General features: G+C 43.0%; 2 protein-coding genes across 3 annotated transcripts; one reads left to right on the forward strand and one right to left on the reverse strand.

Annotated features, from left to right (window-relative positions):
- The first annotated feature begins 204 nt into the window (after positions 1–204).
- On the forward strand, positions 205–8,594 carry ptcd3 (pentatricopeptide repeat domain 3). The gene is made up of 24 exons (XM_053630452.1): positions 205–319; positions 744–796; positions 1,053–1,092; positions 1,680–1,725; positions 2,176–2,244; positions 2,435–2,539; positions 3,216–3,339; positions 3,523–3,632; positions 3,746–3,822; positions 3,978–4,065; positions 4,145–4,205; positions 4,335–4,417; positions 4,536–4,680; positions 4,932–4,982; positions 5,139–5,228; positions 5,813–5,841; positions 6,360–6,466; positions 6,547–6,625; positions 6,729–6,819; positions 6,969–7,054; positions 7,498–7,646; positions 7,917–7,958; positions 8,055–8,213; positions 8,317–8,594. The coding sequence occupies exons 1-24, from the start codon at positions 231–233 to the stop codon at positions 8,354–8,356; spliced, it is 2,013 nt and encodes a 670-aa protein (XP_053486427.1). The 5' UTR covers positions 205–230; the 3' UTR covers positions 8,357–8,594.
- A 1,730-nt stretch (positions 8,595–10,324) lies between these two features.
- On the reverse strand, positions 10,325–18,126 carry immt (inner membrane protein, mitochondrial (mitofilin)). 2 transcript variants are annotated; one of them, XM_053630449.1, is made up of 14 exons: positions 17,927–18,126; positions 16,761–16,834; positions 16,347–16,539; positions 16,081–16,237; positions 15,162–15,293; positions 14,748–14,861; positions 14,301–14,434; positions 14,046–14,149; positions 13,653–13,788; positions 13,366–13,495; positions 12,917–13,140; positions 12,031–12,162; positions 11,771–11,900; positions 10,325–11,451 (listed from the first exon to the last, which is right to left on the reverse strand). In XM_053630449.1, exons 1-14 carry the CDS (start codon positions 17,954–17,956, stop codon positions 10,844–10,846), a joined length of 2,298 nt encoding a protein of 765 aa, XP_053486424.1. In that variant the 5' UTR covers positions 17,957–18,126; the 3' UTR covers positions 10,325–10,843. The 2 variants fall into 2 exon arrangements, with proteins under 2 accessions (XP_053486424.1, XP_053486425.1); XM_053630450.1 differs by lacking the exon at positions 15,162–15,293.
- Between the last annotated feature and the right edge of the window lie 1,516 nt (positions 18,127–19,642).

Below are 19,642 nucleotides of genomic sequence, written 5' to 3' on the forward strand. Positions count from 1 at the left end.
GCAGAGGCGAGAGAGAGAGAAAAAAAATCTAAACCTGTCGTACGATTTAATTAAATTATTACACGAATAATACGATTTATCTATCAAATTTTGTTGGTAAATGAAACAAAAAAACAATTTCGGTGTTGTATGTATGATCACAGAAGAAATAAATGCAGCAGGAGAAATGAGTCGTCCCCCGCACGACCGTTAACGTGGTATATTCCTATCCAGAATGCACTTTATTGCAAATGGCGGCTTCCTGTTCGTACCTAGGGCGACAAGTCTGCAAAACTGGACGGTTATTTAATAAAAGCTTAACAGAACCATGGTATCAGAGGTAAGAGGATGGCATGTCAGTAGTATTTATTTATTTATTCTCTTAATAAAACATTCTTTTATTGCTGTTATTATTAATATTTAGTTAAAGCTTCATGTGCACTTATGGCCAGTGTAATGATGGAGGTCATGTCTTGGAGCCAATCCCAAATTAGTCCACAGTGTATGAAATTATTTTTGTCTAAACCCCTATGTAGTGCACTGTATTGTAGTGCAGAATGGAGCAATTTTATTCATTCATTCATTCATTCATTCATTTATTTATTTATTTAGATGTATGTATTTGCTATAGATAAGTTACCAAGCTCACAAAACTCCCCCTTGTTTGTCTTTTGTGACTATTTTTATTTATTTATTTATTTATTTATTTATTTATTTATTATTTTTTAAAACATTATTTTGTTCTGTTTTGTTAAATGCAATAGGTATTTTGGACTCAGCCCTGCTGTTTGCCAAGAACCTGCAGCTGCGATGTCAGGTTAGTCGGAGAGATTCAAATAATTTCATTCCGCTTCAATGCAAAACAAACAAACAAACAATAGAAATCATCACAGCAATTCTAAACGAATATCATAGAAGATTAGTATGGCATTTGTTCAGGGTGGATTTTACCTTGTGCTACCAAATATCTTTGAACGATGCTTTTGGAAACTTGGACCAGTTCTGTACCCCTGTTAATGATGTTCTGTTGCACAGACGTTTCAAATGTCCTCGTCTTTGCTATTGTTTGTCAGGCTCAGAAGGGGAAATTGTGATTCCAAGGAAGAAAACCTGGTAAGACACGGGCCATTAACCCTCACCAGCTCAAATCTATATTCGGATTGTATCTTGTCTCAACTGTAAGCCAGTCATAATCTAAAGTTAATAATAAACAAATAAATAAGCTTGCTTTTCAGTAAAGTAAAGAAAAAACACATGTAATTGATGATATGGTGAAGTTTTCTGTAAGTAATTATTGATGGAACATTTTATGGAACATTTATAATCTCCGGTGTCAGCGTTTTTATAATGTTCAGTAAGTTTTCTGCCTTGGGAGAGTCTTCAAGACGGAGGATGTTGTATGTTAACATTTTCCCGAATAACTGTTTGTAGGTGCTATATATCTGCTATAACATTAGTGATAACGGGAACTAACGTGTCTCACAACTCATTATAATACATAAAATATAATAATTATTGGTAAAATGCTGTGGTATAAGAGGAATAAAACCCTTCAGGACATGCAGTTATTGTAAAATAACCATCTTCTGCATGGGCACACATGTCATCATTGATGGTTTTCCTACAACAGCACATCCTGTCATGTTTTATTGCTTACTCATTGCTCGAGTCATGTTTCACGTGCGTATTTTCTGCCATAGGAGTAAAGAGGCTGTGTTGCAGGCTCTGGCGGCCACTGTGAATAGGGTATGTCAAAACATTTCTCTCTATTTAGCTGTGCTGTAGATGTAGAAATGGCGAGCGTAAAGGGAGGGCTCATCCAACGATGAAAATTCTGTCATCAGTTACTCACCCTCATGTCGTTCCAAACCCGTAAGGCTTTCGTTCATCTTTGGAACCCAAATGAAGCGCGAAGCGTATCGCTTTGTAAACCTGGGATGAAACCACTAGAGTCACATGGATAACTTTTACGAAGAACTTTTTGGAGCTTGAACGTTTTGGTTACTTGGACTGTAAACTGAGGGACGGAAATCTCCCAGGTTTCATTAAAAAATATCTTCACTTGCATTCCGAAGACGAACGAAGGTCTTACGGGTTTGGAACGACACGAGGGTGAGTAACTGATGACCAGATTTTCATTTTTGGGTGAATCCTCCCTTTAAATGAATGCAATAAATAAGTGTGTTTATTTTTCAGGACCCCACTGCATGTCATTACATGTTTCAGGATGATTCCTACCTCATGCCGAGAACATCTGGAGAGTTTGTGAGTGTTCAATCAGCATTCTAGTAAATATATTGTACACAATACCAGTCAATATCAGTGTATAATTTGGCGGGGGGGGGGGGGGGGTGTAAAGCCAGTTTAGAGTCGTCAGGCTTAACAGGCTGTACACATGACCGTTTATCGCCATTTTACAGGTAAATTCAACCTTATGATTCGGTTTCTTCCACAGAAACTGTATTCTTTGTCCCAGGAATCTGGCAGAAATGCAGCTAAGTATTTCATCAACACCTACCCCAAGTACTTCCAGAAGGACTTTGCAGAACCACACGTTCCAGTGAGTAACCTATACCTCACAGAGCAGTTAGAAACCGCGCGTAACAATTAGTATTGAGTCATTTAATCCGCTATCCGATTGCCCGATTCAGATTCATTTATCGCATGTAAATACCTTATTCATATAATCTACTGAAAGAATATATAATATGCTGATTAGGCTGCAAGGAATTGTGGGTGCTAACAGATGCTGAGCTGTAGATTAGGTATTCAGGAATGGCAACTCGGGCATGCTTGCAACAAACACGTATACAGGAATATTTTATATGCCTGTACGCATATAAACATCGTATTCGGAATATGGCTCCGATCTGAATTTAGACGTTAAATGGAATTTTAAATGCGTGTAAACGTAGTCATTTTCATGGAGTGATTTCAGCCTGTAAGTTCCTGTGAAGGAGGCATGGCTTCTTGTTCAAATATTCCCGGAGTGTAACTATTATTATATTCCCTGAACGTACTATATTATTACCCACATTGTGTACTGTGTGTATGGGTCACAGTGAAGTGCTCGAGAAGTGCTGTCAGAATTCGTTTCAGGGTCTCCTTACTGCTTTATATTGCTGTATATACGTAGAACAGTCTATGGATTTAAATGGTGAGTAAGGAAGGGATTTTTAGTGTTTTCTCTTTGCACAATACTGAGATCAGTGCTTATATTATATATATCTGCCCAGTGTTTAATGCCGGAGACTGTGGAGCTGCAAATCGAGGAGGTGTCCGAGGCGGCTCTCGTGGAGCGCATCAGGCTGAGAAAGGTCAAGGCGGCTGTGGACATGTATGATCAGCTGGTGCAGGCAGGTAGGAGGATCTCTCGGAACAGGATCTCCGACAATACACGGCTTCAGTTCATTTATGTTATAGTTCGAAGACTGGGCGAAAAGCTCAAGATTTGCGTGAGCCCTCCATGTATCTGCTCCAGGGTCTGAGTGGAAATGTTTTGTTCACCCAACACCTGGCTACTGAACTTTTTTTTTTTCATAGGCGCTCCCGTGTCGCTGGATCTGACCAACGACCTGCTGGATCTGATTTGTCTGTACGGAGATCAGGATCCACCGCGAGAAGACTCCCCAGAACAGAGAACTGAAGATGTGGTAATGAACGCTCCATAACCTGCTCGTCAACCGCACGCTTCCTTTTATTTTTCATTTGTAATGAATACGTTTAATCCCTTAACGTGTACGTTCTGTCCTCTGATTTTTAATAGAGAGAAGAGCAAGACGACTCGAAGCGGCGAAAGGGAAGACCACGAAGAGCCTCTGAGCTACTCACGATTGTATGGAGGTGAGTCGGTCGACAGTAAATTTATTTATTTTTTTTTTTACGCCTGGGTAAATTTGATATTCAGTTGTGTATTAGCGTTATTTATTGTCGTGAGATAAATGTTGCGTAACAGAGAAAAAGACCACAATGAATCTCCTCCATCTTCTCACCGACAGGGAGAACAACAACGCAGAGAGGATCTTTAACACCATGCCGGAGCGGACCAGTCGATCATACGGCGCGCTCATTAGGGGCGTGGTGAAGGTCTGGGTTTGAATTTTAGCATCTTTTTTTTTTTTAAACATAAAGCTGTATGTGAACATTTTTGTTTTCGAACCCACAGCACGGCGCTTACCCCAAAGCTTTCGACATGTACACGGACCTGCTGAACAACCGACTGACCGGTAAGACTTGCTACGACTACTTGCTATGGTGAAATGCATATGCAAAGACTCCTGAAAATAAGTATAGAAAGGCAAATAATTATGCACACACTTACTTCAGATCAATGAATCGTTCTTTTTCCCCTGTAGCTGATGTGCACACCTTCAATGCACTCATCATCGCCGCTGCAGAAGTGAAGGACAAATACAGCGATAAATGGGAGCTGATTGTTGTAAGTTGGATAGGATTGTTTAAATCCTATACACATTGGGGTTCTCATCATATGTGTGTGTGTGTGTCTATGTATGATATGTATATGTATGTGTGTGTGTGTGTGTGTGCGTGCGCAGGATCTGCTGAAGCAGATGGCTCAACAGAAGGTGAAGCCCAACTTGCTGACATTTAACACCGTGCTGAAGGTACTGCGTCGGTGCGGCTCATTGGCCAGAGCGCAGGCCTTCCCCATCCTCAATGAGATGAAGGCCCTCGGGATCGGTTTGTCTTTCTCACACCCATACTCGAACTTTTTTTTTTTTTTTCCCTCCGAGATGAACGTCCAGTTCGGTTCGAGGTGACAGGAAGGCTTCAGTAACTCAAATCACTAGTCTTTACAGCCGTGGTGATCTGAAAAGCATCGAGATTCCTGTTCATTCTGAGATGCTTTTCCTGCTGAGCTGTATGTGAGCTCTTACAAATATAGTTAACTCTCTCTCTCTCTCTCTCTCTCTCTCTCTCTTCCGATTTAGGGCCCAGTTTGGCCACCTATGATCATATCCTTGGCATATTTTATAAAGCAGGTAAATACTTTTTTTATTATTATTTTTATATTTTTTTTGGGTCTGATATCTTTTATGATCATCAAAACGTTGTTATTCACTTACACATGTGCACCGCATGTCCGAAATGATTTTCGACCTGGTTCTGGTTGTGATGTTCCCCTGCCTCGCACGAAGCCAACTCAACTCAAGGGCACACGGAGATCCTACAGGAAGTGTTGAACGAGATGTCAGGAAAGAGCTTTACTGCCCAAGATCCAGACGATGGTATAACCAAAGCTAGTGTATTTACCGCTCCTGTAATCCCTCAGACTATACAATAATATCTACAGGGTGTCCCAGACGTCTCCATACAGCAGGGGAGCGCGTCTGTGAGCACCACGTCAGTCGTCGCGCCTTCGCTGGCGTCGTCATTTTTTTTTTGAAACGTTAAGTTCGGCAGAAGTGTGTAATCAGTCATGTGTGATGTGCTCGCCATGTTACCCGTTCAAGTCCAACGCAACCTCGGGACAGCTTCCCGATCCAGCCGTGGGAATGATTCTCAGTCCATTCTTCTTTTGTCAGAGGTGTACTTGAAGGCTGTCTGGCGGGGAACTGAAATGTTTTGTTAGTCATTTTTGCTAAATAGTGCTAATTTCCCCCATATGTATGGAGATTTTTGGGACACCCTGTATCTCTGTATATTGAGTGTTTCTGTATATACAGTATAGTGAATATTGAGTTTGTGATGACGTTGCTCGGCTTAACTTTGTAATAAGCACGTAGCAGCGTGTAGCAAAGTTCTCGTAATGCGGTTCTAGAGTAACTGCTCCAGTATGGATGAAGTGTAATAAAGAAACCTTCTTTTGCAGTGCACTTCTTCCCGAACGTGATGAGAGTCGTAAGTGCACTTCTGATCCTTTCGTATACCTTTCATACACGATGATGTTGATGGGCTGAAATCAAATGACATCCCTCTCTCGCACTCTCTCTCTCTCTGTCCATCTCTCTGTTTCTCTTGCTCTCTGTCGATCTGTTGCTCTGTCGCTCTGTCTCTCGCTCTCTGTTTCGCTCTGTCTCTCTCTCTCTCTCTGTTTCTCTCTCTCTCTCTCTCTCTCTCTCTGTTTCTCTCTCTATCTCTGTCTCTCTCTCTGTTTCTGTCTCTCTCTCTGTTGCTCTCTGTCTCTCTCTCTCTGTTTCTGTCTCTCTCTCTGTTGCTCTCTGTTTCTCTCTCTCTCTGTTTCTCTCTCTCTCTCTCTCTCTCTCTCTCTCTGTTTCTCTCTGTCTCTGTTTCTCTCTCTGTTTCTGTTTCTCTCTTTCTCTCTCTGTCTCTCTCTCTCTCTGTTTCTCTCTCTCTCTCTGTTGCTCTCTCTCTCTCTCTCTCTCTGTTGCTCTCTGTCTCTCTCTCTCTCACTCTAGTGCCTGGACAATAAGGACATCGAACAGGCTTACAGAGTGCACAGCCTGCTAGAAGTAGGGGACAACTGGCAACTTTTGGGGGATTCCTATCACCAAAGCATCTACTAGTGAGTATGACGTCGCAGGCGTGAGTAAGTGAGGAGTTGTATAATATTCACGGTAATTGTATGATCTCGTTGTTGTACAGCGGGCGCTTCTTCAACCTGCTGTGTATGATGGAGCACGTTGACGTGGTGCTAAAGTGGTACAGAGAGTTCATTCCCTCAGTGAGTAGAGAAGCATAAAGGCAAATGTGAAATATGGAAAGTCCTGATCTTTCACCAGGACTGATTTTGTCTTATTTTTTGTATTTTGTGCGCTTGGTTGCAGCTTTATTACCCCAATGCTCAAGGAATAAAAGATTTGCTTCAGGCACTTGACACGGACAACAGATTAGACCTGATTCCTCAAATATGGAAAGGTGTGTGAGTGACTACTGAAAAAGTATGGACAGTGTTACTTTGTATACTTTCAAAAAATTCATACTCCTTTCAAATCTGTCGACTGCAACACACTCCAAAAAAGTTGGGACAGTCGACTGTGTACTCACTCTGTGCGTTGGTGTGTCAGATATCAAACGGATGGGACATGACGCTAAGACGGACCTGCTGGAACTGATCCTTTCCCTCATGGCCCGGGAGAAACAAAGTGCAGAGGTGAGCCCTCCACAGGAAGAGAAGAGCTTTTTAAAATAAATAAATACAATTATTTAAGCCTAGTAAGTTGTTGTCACGGCAACAGTGCCAACCCGAGGTGCTTCGTATCGGACACGTTGCAGGGACGGACCCCGTTTTTCCTGACTGGGAATCTTTTCTGGAGAGAAATGCTTTCCGGTTCGGCTTGGCGTCCAGTTTTCAACCTAACGTAAAGCCTAATTTTGAACCTCTTCCAAGTGTTCCTAGCCGAGACCGCGATTTAGTGTAAGAGCAGTCGATAGTGCAAGAAAACTTGTCCTTGATCGTTTGATGATGCGCTCCATTCATTAAGCGAAGTAGGAAAAAGCAGGTCGTATTCTTATTCTTAGGGCTTCCGTAGCGAACAGCACTGTGGTCTAGAAAAACGAATATCTGTAAATAACCTTTGTGTTTATGTTTTGTAGGTTCAGCAATCATTTGCAGAGTGTGCTCTGGATGTAAAGAGACTGTACACGCAGACCGACCGTGGCAGAGCGCCGCTCGACTGGTCAACAAATTCCCTTAGCAGCATCACCTCCATCCTGCTGGCAGCAGAAAGGATACAGGAAGCTGGGTGAGAACTGCACTGAGAAAATGACCCATGGACGGTGCCTTGTATAGCTAAACTGTTTAGATTTTTCTCGCCACGTCAATATGTTAGGGGTCCGTTTGTGTAGATTTGACGTTTAATCCCAATTAAAGGCATTTCCAAGTCATAACTTCAAGGGGGTGAATACTTATGCAAGCCAAGGTAAAGACTGAATAGTAAGACAAGGCTGTTTGTGCTCCAGAATGGAATGAGACGCGTGCGGGATGAAAAATGTGTTCGTTTTTGTTTCCCCAGGGAAATGTTGAACATCTTCAAAACCACCAACAGAATTCCATCGTAAGTGTGTATATAGCTCCTGTCCCTGACTTGGATTTGTTTGGGGGTTGTTTTTTTTTTGCACTTGGACCACATTCTCTGCTTGTGTGTTCACAGAGAGGGTCTGATGAATGAGTTTTTCACCTGTATAAAGGCACACAACGATGCTCAGCAGGCCGTGGAGCTGGTCCAGATCTCTGCGAGTTTCTGCCTGCCTCTCACTCCAAATCTCATCGAGAGGGTGCAGCAGGAGTTTGAGCTAACCGATGAGCAAAAGTGAGTGTCTCTGCAGGGTTTTATTTATTTATTTATTTATTTATTTATACCGATAAATGAAATGATTGAATCTGTTTCCATTTCTGTGTCTTTTCACTGTCAGGATGATATTATCGGATCTGGAGTCCTCCACGCAGGAGTGATTTAAAAGGCTGGATGTAATTTATCAAATGTGTCTTTACAATAATAAAAATGCAACTGTAAACAAAGTTTTGGCTTTTTATTATTATTTTGTACAAAGTGTTGAGCTGCATCATGTATACTATGAACCAAACCTCCCAGTTAAATTGTCTATACGATGCTATGCAATAAAGTTGAGCAGCAAAGATTATGGTCGAAAACGAGTGACTCAGACATTCCAATTACGGACTTCTAAGGCCAAGGACTATTTCAGTACGTTTAGTTTTATCCAAGGTGCACGGACGTTCCCTCAAGCTTGAGGGTTGGGGACTTGATTCCCATGTCTGCCCTGTGTGTGCGGAGTTTGTACGTTCTCGCTGGGGGTTTCCTTCCCCAGTCCAAAGACGTGTTGTAGGCAGAGTGGCATTTACAAACGGTAGCGTGTGAATGTGTGAATCTTAAAATCGTGCCATCTTTAGCAGCAACAACTGCAACCAAACGCTTCCGCTAACTGGAGATCAGTCTTTCACTTACTTCTTGGACTAGGATTTACTCCTGTGCTTTGGATCGTTGTCTTGCTGCATAATCCAGTCGCGCTTGAGTTTCAACTTACGGACTGAAGACCGGACATTCTCCTTTAGGATTTTATGGTAGAGAACAGAATTCATGTTTCCCTCGATTACCGCAAGTTCCCCAGGCCCTGAAGGAGCAAAGCATCCCCACACCATCACACTTCCACCACCATGCTTCACTGTAGCCCATGATGTTTCCGTGGAATTCTGTGTTTGGTTTACGCCAGATGTAACGGGACTCCTGTCTTCCAAACAGTTCCAATCCACAGAACATTCTCCCAAAAGGTTTGAGGATCATCAAGGTGTGTTTTGGTAAAATTCAGACGAGCTTTAATGTTCTCCTGGGTCAGCAGTGGTTTTCACCTCACCACTCTTCCACGGAGGCCATTTTTGCCCGGTGTCTTTCTGATAGAAGAGTCATGAACAGTGACCTTTATTGATGCAAGAGAGGCCTGTAGGTCCTTTGTTGATGTCCTTGGTTCTTTTCTTACATCCTGGATGAGTCGTCACTGTGCTCTTGGAGGAATTTTAGAAGGCCGGTCACTTCTGTACAGAGATTTTCCATTTGGCGATAACGGCTCTCGCTGTGGTTCTTTGGAGTCTCAGAGCCTTTGAAATAGCTTTGTAACCCTTCCCAGACTGATTTCTTTCAATCACCTTCTTCATCATCAATTCTAGTATAGTGTGATACTGAGTAAGACCTTTTAACCAACTTCATGCTGTTGAAAAAGTTCTATGTAAGTGTTGATGTGATTGAACAGGGTTTGCAGTAATCAGGCCTGGTTGCGTGTAGTCCAGCTGAACCCCATCATGAACGCAGTTTCATATACTTGGGGAATTAGTAACTATGGGAGCAAATACTTTTTCACACAGGCCCAATTGGTAATAGATAACTTTTTTGCTTCAATAACTATCATTTAAAAACTGTAATTTGTGTTTACTCAGGCTGCCTTTTTAAATTTTTTTAACAATTTAGTACGAGATCTACACCAACAGAAGAACTCACAGCACTGTACCTTAGTGACGGAAATACACGATAGTCTGTTTTCTCAGTTGTCATGTAGTTATTAAATAAAACTACAAACTTATGTTACCTCTGGAAAGGAATACTGCTTCGAGAACTTGACAGCGCAGATATATACTGGATGGAAGTCACAGATGACCGTAATCAGTTTGATTTCAGAACATGCACAGGTATAAGTAATCCAGCTCAAAGTAGGGACACGCTTCTTTGTACATGATTAGAACCATTAACGTGAAATGCTTCTAATTAATTAAAAAATAAAAAGCAATACTCACTGCCTTTACTTAGTAAAGTTTTCATTTAAAGTTCACCATAATAACCCAGTGACTTACTACCTCGACTCCTTAACAAACACGATACGATACGAAAGGAAGCAATGAAAACAGACGTCAACGTGAACGTCATGTGATTTATTAACATCCAGTATTGAAGGGCAGAAACACAACCATAGCAGGACAAAAAAAAAAAAAAAAGACGGATTTGACCATTTCCAAAAGCCTGACTTAATAACCAATCCGGATACTGAACCTGAAGCACTGAAAACTGGTGAACAAATCAAGGTTCAGACAGTGGTACTGACCCGACGGCCCATCTGTCTGCTACGCACACTCAAAATCTAAAAGGTTCAGGGTGCTGTGCAGCGCCCTTAAGAGATGTGTACCTAGAGAGATTATGAATACAGACGGTGAGGAACAGGCCGTTATTTCAGGACGAAAGCTTTCTTGCAAAAGTGCTTTTAAATGATAAAAAACAAACAAAAAAAAAAAACCACAAACCCAACCTGGGCTGGTGTATAAATTAATTTATCTGATGAGGGCAGGTTGCTGTTAGCGGCAGATGGGCAGGAGTCCTCATTTATTATTAATATTTTTGTTATTAACATTTTTTTCCACTCCCCGCCCCCCGTGTGCAATTTACGGAGCCTGTGTAGTGCCTAAGCCTACAGCGTTGGCGTAAGCCGAGAGCAAACTGACCACCTGTTTGGTCTCCAGAGTGAGCCGGGCTTCTCTGAGCCAGTCCCGAGCCACGCGTCGTGCCTCGCCGTGCAGCTGGTTAACAAACTTAGCGGCTAGCTCGAGGTCACCACGCTCCACGCTGTAGGTGGCGTAGGCGAGCAGCTTGAAAGGGTCGAGGTTTTCTGGTGCCAGCTTGCTGGGTGGCACCTCTTGTTCCTTCTCAAACAGCAGGATGGATTGCAAGTAGGACAGGAAGTACTGGTACAGGCTGTTGCGCGTCTCGTCGATTAGCGCCACGCGTCGGACTAGCCGACGGATTTCGTAAAAGCGGGCACGCAGCGAGGCCTCGCTGTAGACGCCGCGCTTTAGCGACTCCTCGGGCAGGGCTGAAGCCAAGGCCTGCGCGAACTCATCCTGTGCGCAGCTTTCTTTGATGGCGAGCACAGCACCCTCTAGAGGCTCGGAGGGCGAATCTGCCACAGCAGTCATCATTGCGTAGCTTAGAGCCTCAACAGATAACCACAGCTGGTGAGCTTTGCGCGCTTCCTCCTCGGCGATTACGTGACCTGTAAGGAAACGGCAGACGGAATGGTCTAGGCATTTATGTTACTGCGCAACACGTAATTACGTACACTTATGGTCTTGTGTAGCACGTTAGCCCTTTAGGCTCCACATTTCATCCCAGTGTAGCCGTGTATAGAACGGCAAAAAATTACAAATCGTTACACAATCTAATATAAACTATTTAAATATTAATAAAGAACGTTTAGTAACAGTCCTGTTTAAAATAGGCAGACCAGTACGTTTTAATCTACAAGCTCTCTGTAGCTGTGACATAGCATTCATTTTTAAAAAAAAAAAAATCAACTGCAATGCAAGACTCACTGTCAATGGCTTCCTCTATGCCCTTGAGCCTGGCGTAGGCAGAGTTCATGTCCAGAGTGAAGGAGTCTAGCTGCTCCTGGGCCAAACGGCGGTAGAGCATCTCCTGCTCCATCAGCTTACTGCTCAGAGTCTACACACACACACACACACACACACACACACACACACACACACACACACACACACAGTAGGTTTAGACCAATAACGGTAATGTAATGCACTTGTTTTTCCTTTTTTGAGTGTGTGTGAGAGACGCTCACGTCGTGGGCCTCCTCCCGCAGCTCCTGTTCCTGCACTTTGAGCACATCACGCAGGTGGTCCGTGTGTGCGGCTGCCTGCCTGCGCAGCTGAGTCCTCATCTCTGCCTCCATCACCTCCCGCACTTCCTGCACCTGTGACACGTGTGCCAAGAAAAAGGTTAAATCACCACGTTACAATAAAGTCCAAATTACAACGTGACTCTAGTCGACTTAAGTCATTTCTAAGCTACATAATCATTGCAAACATTCCTAACATTTAAAGGAGGATACACACACACACACACACACACACACACACACACACACACACGGTCAAAAGTGTGGAGACTGAAACGCATCTCATGATCTTAAAAACCTTTTGATCTGAAGGTGTATGATTAAATGTTTGAAATCGGTGTCGTGCACAAAAATATAATCATGCCGAGGTATTCGATTCGTGTGGAATATATATTATATATACACATATAAAAAAAAGGACCACTCCGAGTGAAATATTCCGAAAAGCAGCCGATAAGAGTCCGGCGTAGGTGTGAACTCCTTTAATACCGTTTAAAAAGCATCTCAGGGAAACTCCTCAAGAACTCAGTCGAGAAAACACCAAGAATACATTTCTGGAAATTCTAGGTGAAAAAAGCGGGTCTACCCTTTTTTTTTTTTTTTTTTTTGAACATGATAAAAATAATCAATTATTTTGGATTTTTTTTATCACAACATAATTCCCCATAGTTCCATTTGTGTTATTCCAGAGTTTTGATGACTAATTATTACAAAATGTGTAAAAATAAATAAATAAATAAATAAATAAATAAAAATAATGAATAAGCGTGTAATATTTTGACCGGTAATGTGTATATTCGTATTTAAACAGAACTCCATTGGTACTTGCTTTCTTCTCCTGCTCGAGTCTAATCTTCTCACGGTGGTGTTCCAGTGCGGTGGCCACCGCCTGCGCCACAGATTTCTGGTGCTCATGCTTCTGCTGCTCCAGTGCTGATTCGATGTGGAGCTGCTCACGCACTCGCTGCTCGGCCAGCTCACGGTTCAGCTGGTCGATACGCCGGTGAGCGTGGGCAATCAGGGAATTCAGATCATCCGCACTCAACTTGCCTGCTTTAAGTGGGAGGAATATATCGGGGGGGGGGGGGGTGAAAAACATATTCAACACAATCTGCACAGACTACTGCACAACACAAAAACGGAGAGCACACAATAAAACGGGTAGACGACTAATAAACTCAGTAACTGTGCCCACTTGAGTCGCAAATCTGGATTTTAAAGCGTGTGAACTGTATAGGATTATATATGGGATGATATTATAGGATTACGGCTGCTTACTGAGACCCTTCCAGTTGGCCTGGACTTCAGGCGTGATGTTGCTGAGCTCTCTCTGGAACTGCACCTTGGCCTCCTTCACCAGCTCACTGTACTGAGACACGATCTTTGCCTCGGACTGAGCCGACTGCACCTGGACGGAGTCGGAGATGGAGATTCAGGAGCAGGCGGAGCTTACACTACAGTACACACTAAAACACTACACTAGTATAACGTGCCACTTAGTCAGAATGCTGGGATTATAATGAAGTTTATAATGTTTAAAAAGTCCCCGTCCCACCCGGACATACTTTGGTTACAACTTTCTCCAGATCAACAATCATACTGTGTAGATTCTCCTCTGCAGCCAGAATTTGGGGCCTGGCAGCATCGATCTTCGTTTCCTTAGCATTGTTGATCACGCCTCTGAGCTTCTCGAGCTGTTCTCTAATTACAAGCACACAAAAAAGGCATAAATATGAGAGAAAGAGACCGATATTGATTTTTTATTTTATTTTACAACCGCTACCGATTATTTGCATGTTTATGCACCCGTAAACCGATATTTATTTATTGCTTTACTTCTGTTTTTGACACAATGATAACGGCACTGAGCAGAACAAACAGGCTCAACCGGCCCGTGTTAGATTTAATTCTCGATTAGTGATTTAAATAAAGTGTCCCTTCGAGTCGTGCGGCCGTACTTGGCTTGGAGAAGAGCCTCTCCAGCCTGGTCCATGGCGTGGGAGCGCTGACTGAGTGCATCCTCCAGATCTCTCCACTGAGCAGACTTCTTATCTGGAGAATCCTAACAATGTGAATACAGAGCAAGATATTGTAGGTAAGATATTAGCAGTAAAGGGAAAATAAATAAATAAACCAACCATCTTCAGAAGAATTCAGGAGTAAGAAAAAAAAAAAAAAAAAAAAACAGTCGGAGAGACAGGACGAGCGCTCACCTCCGAGTCCATGGCCTCTCGGACTCTCTGTGTGTGTGTGCTGATGGCGAGGAGCGCTGCCTCCTGCGCTCCGATGGCGTGTAGTGTAAGCTTGGCAGAAGCTCCCAGAGCCTCCTCCAGCCCAACTGATAAAGCTGTACACACAGAGACATCGTTACAATTAGCCACCATCATCCTACTTGATGACTAGATTATAAGATCACCTCCGATACGATCGTCGCCTCTTTAAAATGTTACGTTGCGCTGAATTGTTTTCTTATGCTCAAATATTAGCAGTGATTTTGATTTAATGAGAATTTTGGGTCCTTGGCCAAAAAAAAAAAACAAGGCACCCCTACTATATTGGGCACTATTAACTCAGTTTTTAGGTTTATGCTTAGATCATATCCATTGGGTAGAGGGTGTGAAACAAGTGTGTGTGTGTGTATGTTGGAGAGGTGCGCCTACCGGCCAGAGTGTCCCGTTCAGCCTGGTCCTGCTGAGCCAAGCGAGCAGCCACTTCTTCCACAGGCCGTTCTTTCAGCGCGTGTTCATGGTGAGCACACTCGTGACATTCTTCAGCTAAAAACACACACAGATCACACACATAGGTATGAACACACACTCCTTACGTCTCTGTACATCCACCCTTTATGAGTATTATTTATTAGTAATAGTAATTAGTCAAATAGAATTAGTAATACGGAGTCTGTGAGTCAGAGGAGTTTGTTGTTTTTTGTTTTTTGATATTATTTTTTTTCCTCAAGTTCACATGCACAGAAAAGAACGCGACTGCGGGTTAGTAGTGAACAATGAGTACAGAGTTAGGAGACAGCAACGCAAACGATCTGGAGATGACAGGCTACGATGGAGGGCTCTAACCTGACCCAGGCTTGGTCGGAGAGGGAGTCGATGCAGGGGGAACAGCGGCCGGATCGTGGCTGGTGCCCGGTGCAGGAACAGACTGCACATCGCCGATGGCTGAAATGATATGGGCCGCCTCAACCGAGGCCTCTGCAACAACAGCAGAACTCACATCAGGATGGCCATAAAAGTGCCGTTCGATCGACGACGGAAACTGCCGAGTCACAAGCCGATAGCCGTGCGTGTACTAACGGGTGTGTGAGAGTCAGAGAAAACCCGCCGCAACAATAACTTCTCCCAGGACTAAATCGGTTTTGCAAGTGCGAAAGCATGACGTCCTTCGTGATTTGGTTCTTCCTTAAAGTCCCCGTGCAATCAAAATGGAAGTTCTCTGGCTTCTCTGTGTCAGCGACAAGGTTATCTATACGTTAGCGCGCTCCAAAACGACGACAAAATTCACATTAAGATATATGCGTTCAAAATTTACACTCTCTCTCAACCACCGTTTTGATGACGTCATTCTGCATCAGATTTTCTGTCCAATCAAACGCTCTCTAGAATCCGAAGTGTCCCGCCCACAACATTATAAAAATAAATAAATAATTTAAAAAAACTTGCTGAAGTTGCTGTTGCTGAGCATGAGGAGTTTATTGCTCGGGCTCGTGTCCACGTTATTAACTGTCAAGTGCGGCTTAGCCCGGGCTGTGAGGTAAGCTAAACTATTGGCTGTTGGCTATTTAAAAGGGGGGAGGAGCCACTCGATATGTCCCACCCTGACTACCTGTGTCAGTGGAAATTAACGGAAATACATCGAATAAAGCTGAACGTATCAAAGCATTTCAAGGGGACTTTACTCTTTGCTACTGATTGATAGTATTACATATAAAAATAATGGGGGGGGGGGGCAAAAAACAAAACACACCACAGACACACTCACCCTCCAGGGTCTGTGATGACTGCGTTGGACTCTCAGGGCCGGGTTCCGCGGGTCCTGACTCGAGCGGTTTTTCTTTAGCTTTGCCTTTTGCTTTTGGCTGTTTCGAGTCTTTTGAAGCTTCAGACACCGACGATATCTGCAGCGGTTCAACCTTTGCCTGACGTGCACGGAAAAATATAACCACGACTTCTTAAGTATAAAGTTTTAACAAATAAGGACAAGGTCTAGGTGACAAAGTATTCTGGTTCTATAGGTTTGGTTCTTACCGGTCTCTTTGGGAAAGGGACAAGCGGCGGTGGAGGGGGACCAAGCATCAGCTCAAACACCTTATCAGAATAGGGCACACTCTTTTCAACATTCGTCCTGAATTTGGGATCCCACTTGGCGTACAGGATTGTACCACCTACGCCTCCGCCGACCGTCAGAAGACCGGCAGCCGCAATCTTACCCGCGGCAGACCTGCGGCACACAAATGATTTCGCTGCTGTTATTAACAGAACAACATGACTGCATGTTTACAGCACGTTCTGCATGCGAAATACTGTTGAGCCTTGTGAAATCCATCTAACCCCAGCTAAAATGTTCATTATTTGTAAATAAGAAGCACAATTACAAGGCGTTCTACTCAAACACAATGTCCAGTTGGTTTGGAAAATGAATATATGAATAGAAATTTTTACCCAGAGCTCCCAGCTGAGGCGTAGCGACGGCAGTGTTGCCGGGGGTGGACCGCCACGTTTTCACACACGCATTTCTGAAGACCAAAAAAAGAAAGAAATCACGTACAAGTGAGAGGTAACGGCTATTAACTCGTTATTATTTCTTTTTAAAAATGATATACATATGCATGTTTATTAAATGCTCCACGAATTATGGATTTTGGCCATATTTGGCGATAGCGGCCTTTGCAGAATCAACACCGCCATGTCTGAATAGGGGTCTAAGCTTATCTACTGAATACTAAATCATAGCATGTTATGTTTACATTCACTGTGTACTCTACCAGCTGTATATAATTGAAATGACAATAAAAGCCACTTGACTGGACGTCAGGTGTCTACTGCCTTTAAGAATGCTAGCTTTTGTGATTTCACCCCCCCCCCCCCAAATAATAATAATAATAATAATAATAATAATAATAATAAAGAGGAACAATGGTACCAAACTATTCACTTATATCGAACGTGGGGTGGAAAAACTTGCAAGGTCACGTCCTCAAACTATTAATGAACACATAAAGGCCGTTAAAGACTGCATATACTTTAACAATCCGTTATAACTCTTCTAGATACCAGTAAATATTGTCAGAAAGGGGAAAAAAACTATTTTAAATACTTTATTTATTCACTAGCAGCCAGATCCACAACATGAACTGTTGGCGGAAAACATGAATCACATATTGACCGCCCACATCTACGTCCATATACAGTACGCGTTTTCAATTGGCTGGGTTTTTGTGCCGCGCCGCGTAATCTTTCATTCTATTCGTTTGCGTACCCGTCACTCAACGTCAGAAGCCCCGCCTCTGCACTTGCGCTTACGTCGTTTACGTAAGCTTCGGTTTCACTTTAAAAAAAAAAAAAAAAAAAGCCGCACCGGCTGGAAGCTACATCTTTAGCTATGATTTTTTTTTTTTTTTTAAAAAGCACGCTCTGGTCATTTATAAAGATAACGTGTGGATGGTGTTAAACCAGAACGTACACAACCTGGACGCACAAAATAAACGTACGCTCAAGGACATTTAGAGCACAGGCGCAGGCCTGTTTGTGTGGGTCACTGAATGACCGTTCCCGTCTAAACTAGCAAGCTAGCATCAGGCTAGCCAGTGACTGTACAGAAAGCTTACCCGTGCACCTTTCCAACAGACACGCAGCATCCTAGCTGTTGCTCCTTTGCGTCTCGGGTTCAGGAACTTGTTTTACGACTCAGCTCAGCTCAGCAAAACATTATATAAAAGTGCTCACACTTCGGTAGCAATTCCCACCCCGCACGCGCTGTAGATTACGCCCGTTCCGCCGAGTGACGGACATCCCGCGCATGCGCACTAACGTGCGGTGGAGGAAAGAGTTTGTAAGACTTGCGAGAAGAAAACTGACTTGTATAGGACGCCCAGTCCATCACACCACACAGACTCATTCAAACCTGAGGGCAGTTTAACATCGCTAATGCATCTATACTCACCGTCTGTTTTATTAGAAACACCTGCACATTCATGCAGTTATTTAATCAGCCAATCACGTGGCAGCAAAAATCATGCACTCCACTCCTGTCAGTCAAGAACAAGAATCTGACGCCATCATGTGCACAGATTCACCCAAACTGAACAGCTGAAGCCTCAGATTCTTGCTCTTAGATGATTTGTGTATACTGAGATGCTTTTCTGCTCACCACGGTTGTCAAGAGTGATCATTTGAATTACTATAGACTTCCTGACAGCTTGAACCAATCTGGTCATTCTCCTCGGAGCTCTCTCATCAACAAGGTGTTTCACTCTCCAGACCGTCTTCTGTGTAATCTCTAAAGACCGTTGTGTGTGAGATTCCCAGGAGATCGGCAGTTTATAAAATACTCAAACCAGCCCTTCTGGTACCAACATCCATGCCACGGTCAAAGTCAGAGATATCAAGCGTCTTCTGCATTCGTTCTGAAGTTTGATGTGAACATTAACAGAAGCATTTGCATGATTTTTTTTTTGAATGTGCAAGTGTACAGGTGTTCCTAATAATGTGGACAGTGAATGTATGGTGTTTTATTTATTTATTTATGTTGGGAGGAACTAGAGAACCCACCATTTTTAAAATACAGAATATGGCCATCACACCCACACCATGTGCATATTTAATCCCCATTTATAATAACCTCCACTCTTCTGGGAAGGCATTCCACTAGATTTGAGAGAGCAGCTGTGAGGATTTGCCCGTTCAACCTAATTCAAGAGCATTAGTGAGGTCGGGCACTGATGGTGGGCAAGGAGGCCTGGCTTCAGGGTTCAGTGGGTTTGAGGTCAAGGCTCTCGAAGTAGCAAATGGGGTTGACTTGATGTTTTTCATATTGATTATTTTGAGATTATTTAGCTGAAATACTGAAAAAAAGTGCAGCCTTTTAAATTTATTACCCCGTATTACACGCAGCATCAAAAATGATCTTGACTTTGACCTAACAAAATGTACTGAAACCATTACCAATCATAGGTACTTCGTATAAAACAAAATGGCGCCGTTAGTTGATGCTACTTTCCCCTGCTTATTTATTTATTTTTTACATCCTGTACCAAAAATGCTGTTGTATGACTATTTTGGTACATATTCTTGTTTGGTATAAAAGAAGTCGGGTATTTTAGATCCAGTTCATCAATTATTCAGCTAAACATATTGCCTGTATTAAAGGGAGGTCCCCTATTAAGTTAGTGGATATAACTGGAAGTTAAACTTGCCTTTTCGTTGCAGAATCTTTAACACGATCACGCATTTGCAAATTTCTAACAATGGCTATAACGTATTCATTCATCTTCACTAACTGCTCCATCTTGATCAAAGGTTCCTAGGAACACTGGGCACGAGGC

Source organism: Ictalurus furcatus, chromosome 8 (assembly GCF_023375685.1).
Source record: "Ictalurus furcatus strain D&B chromosome 8, Billie_1.0, whole genome shotgun sequence".
NCBI lineage: Eukaryota > Metazoa > Chordata > Actinopteri > Siluriformes > Ictaluridae > Ictalurus > Ictalurus furcatus.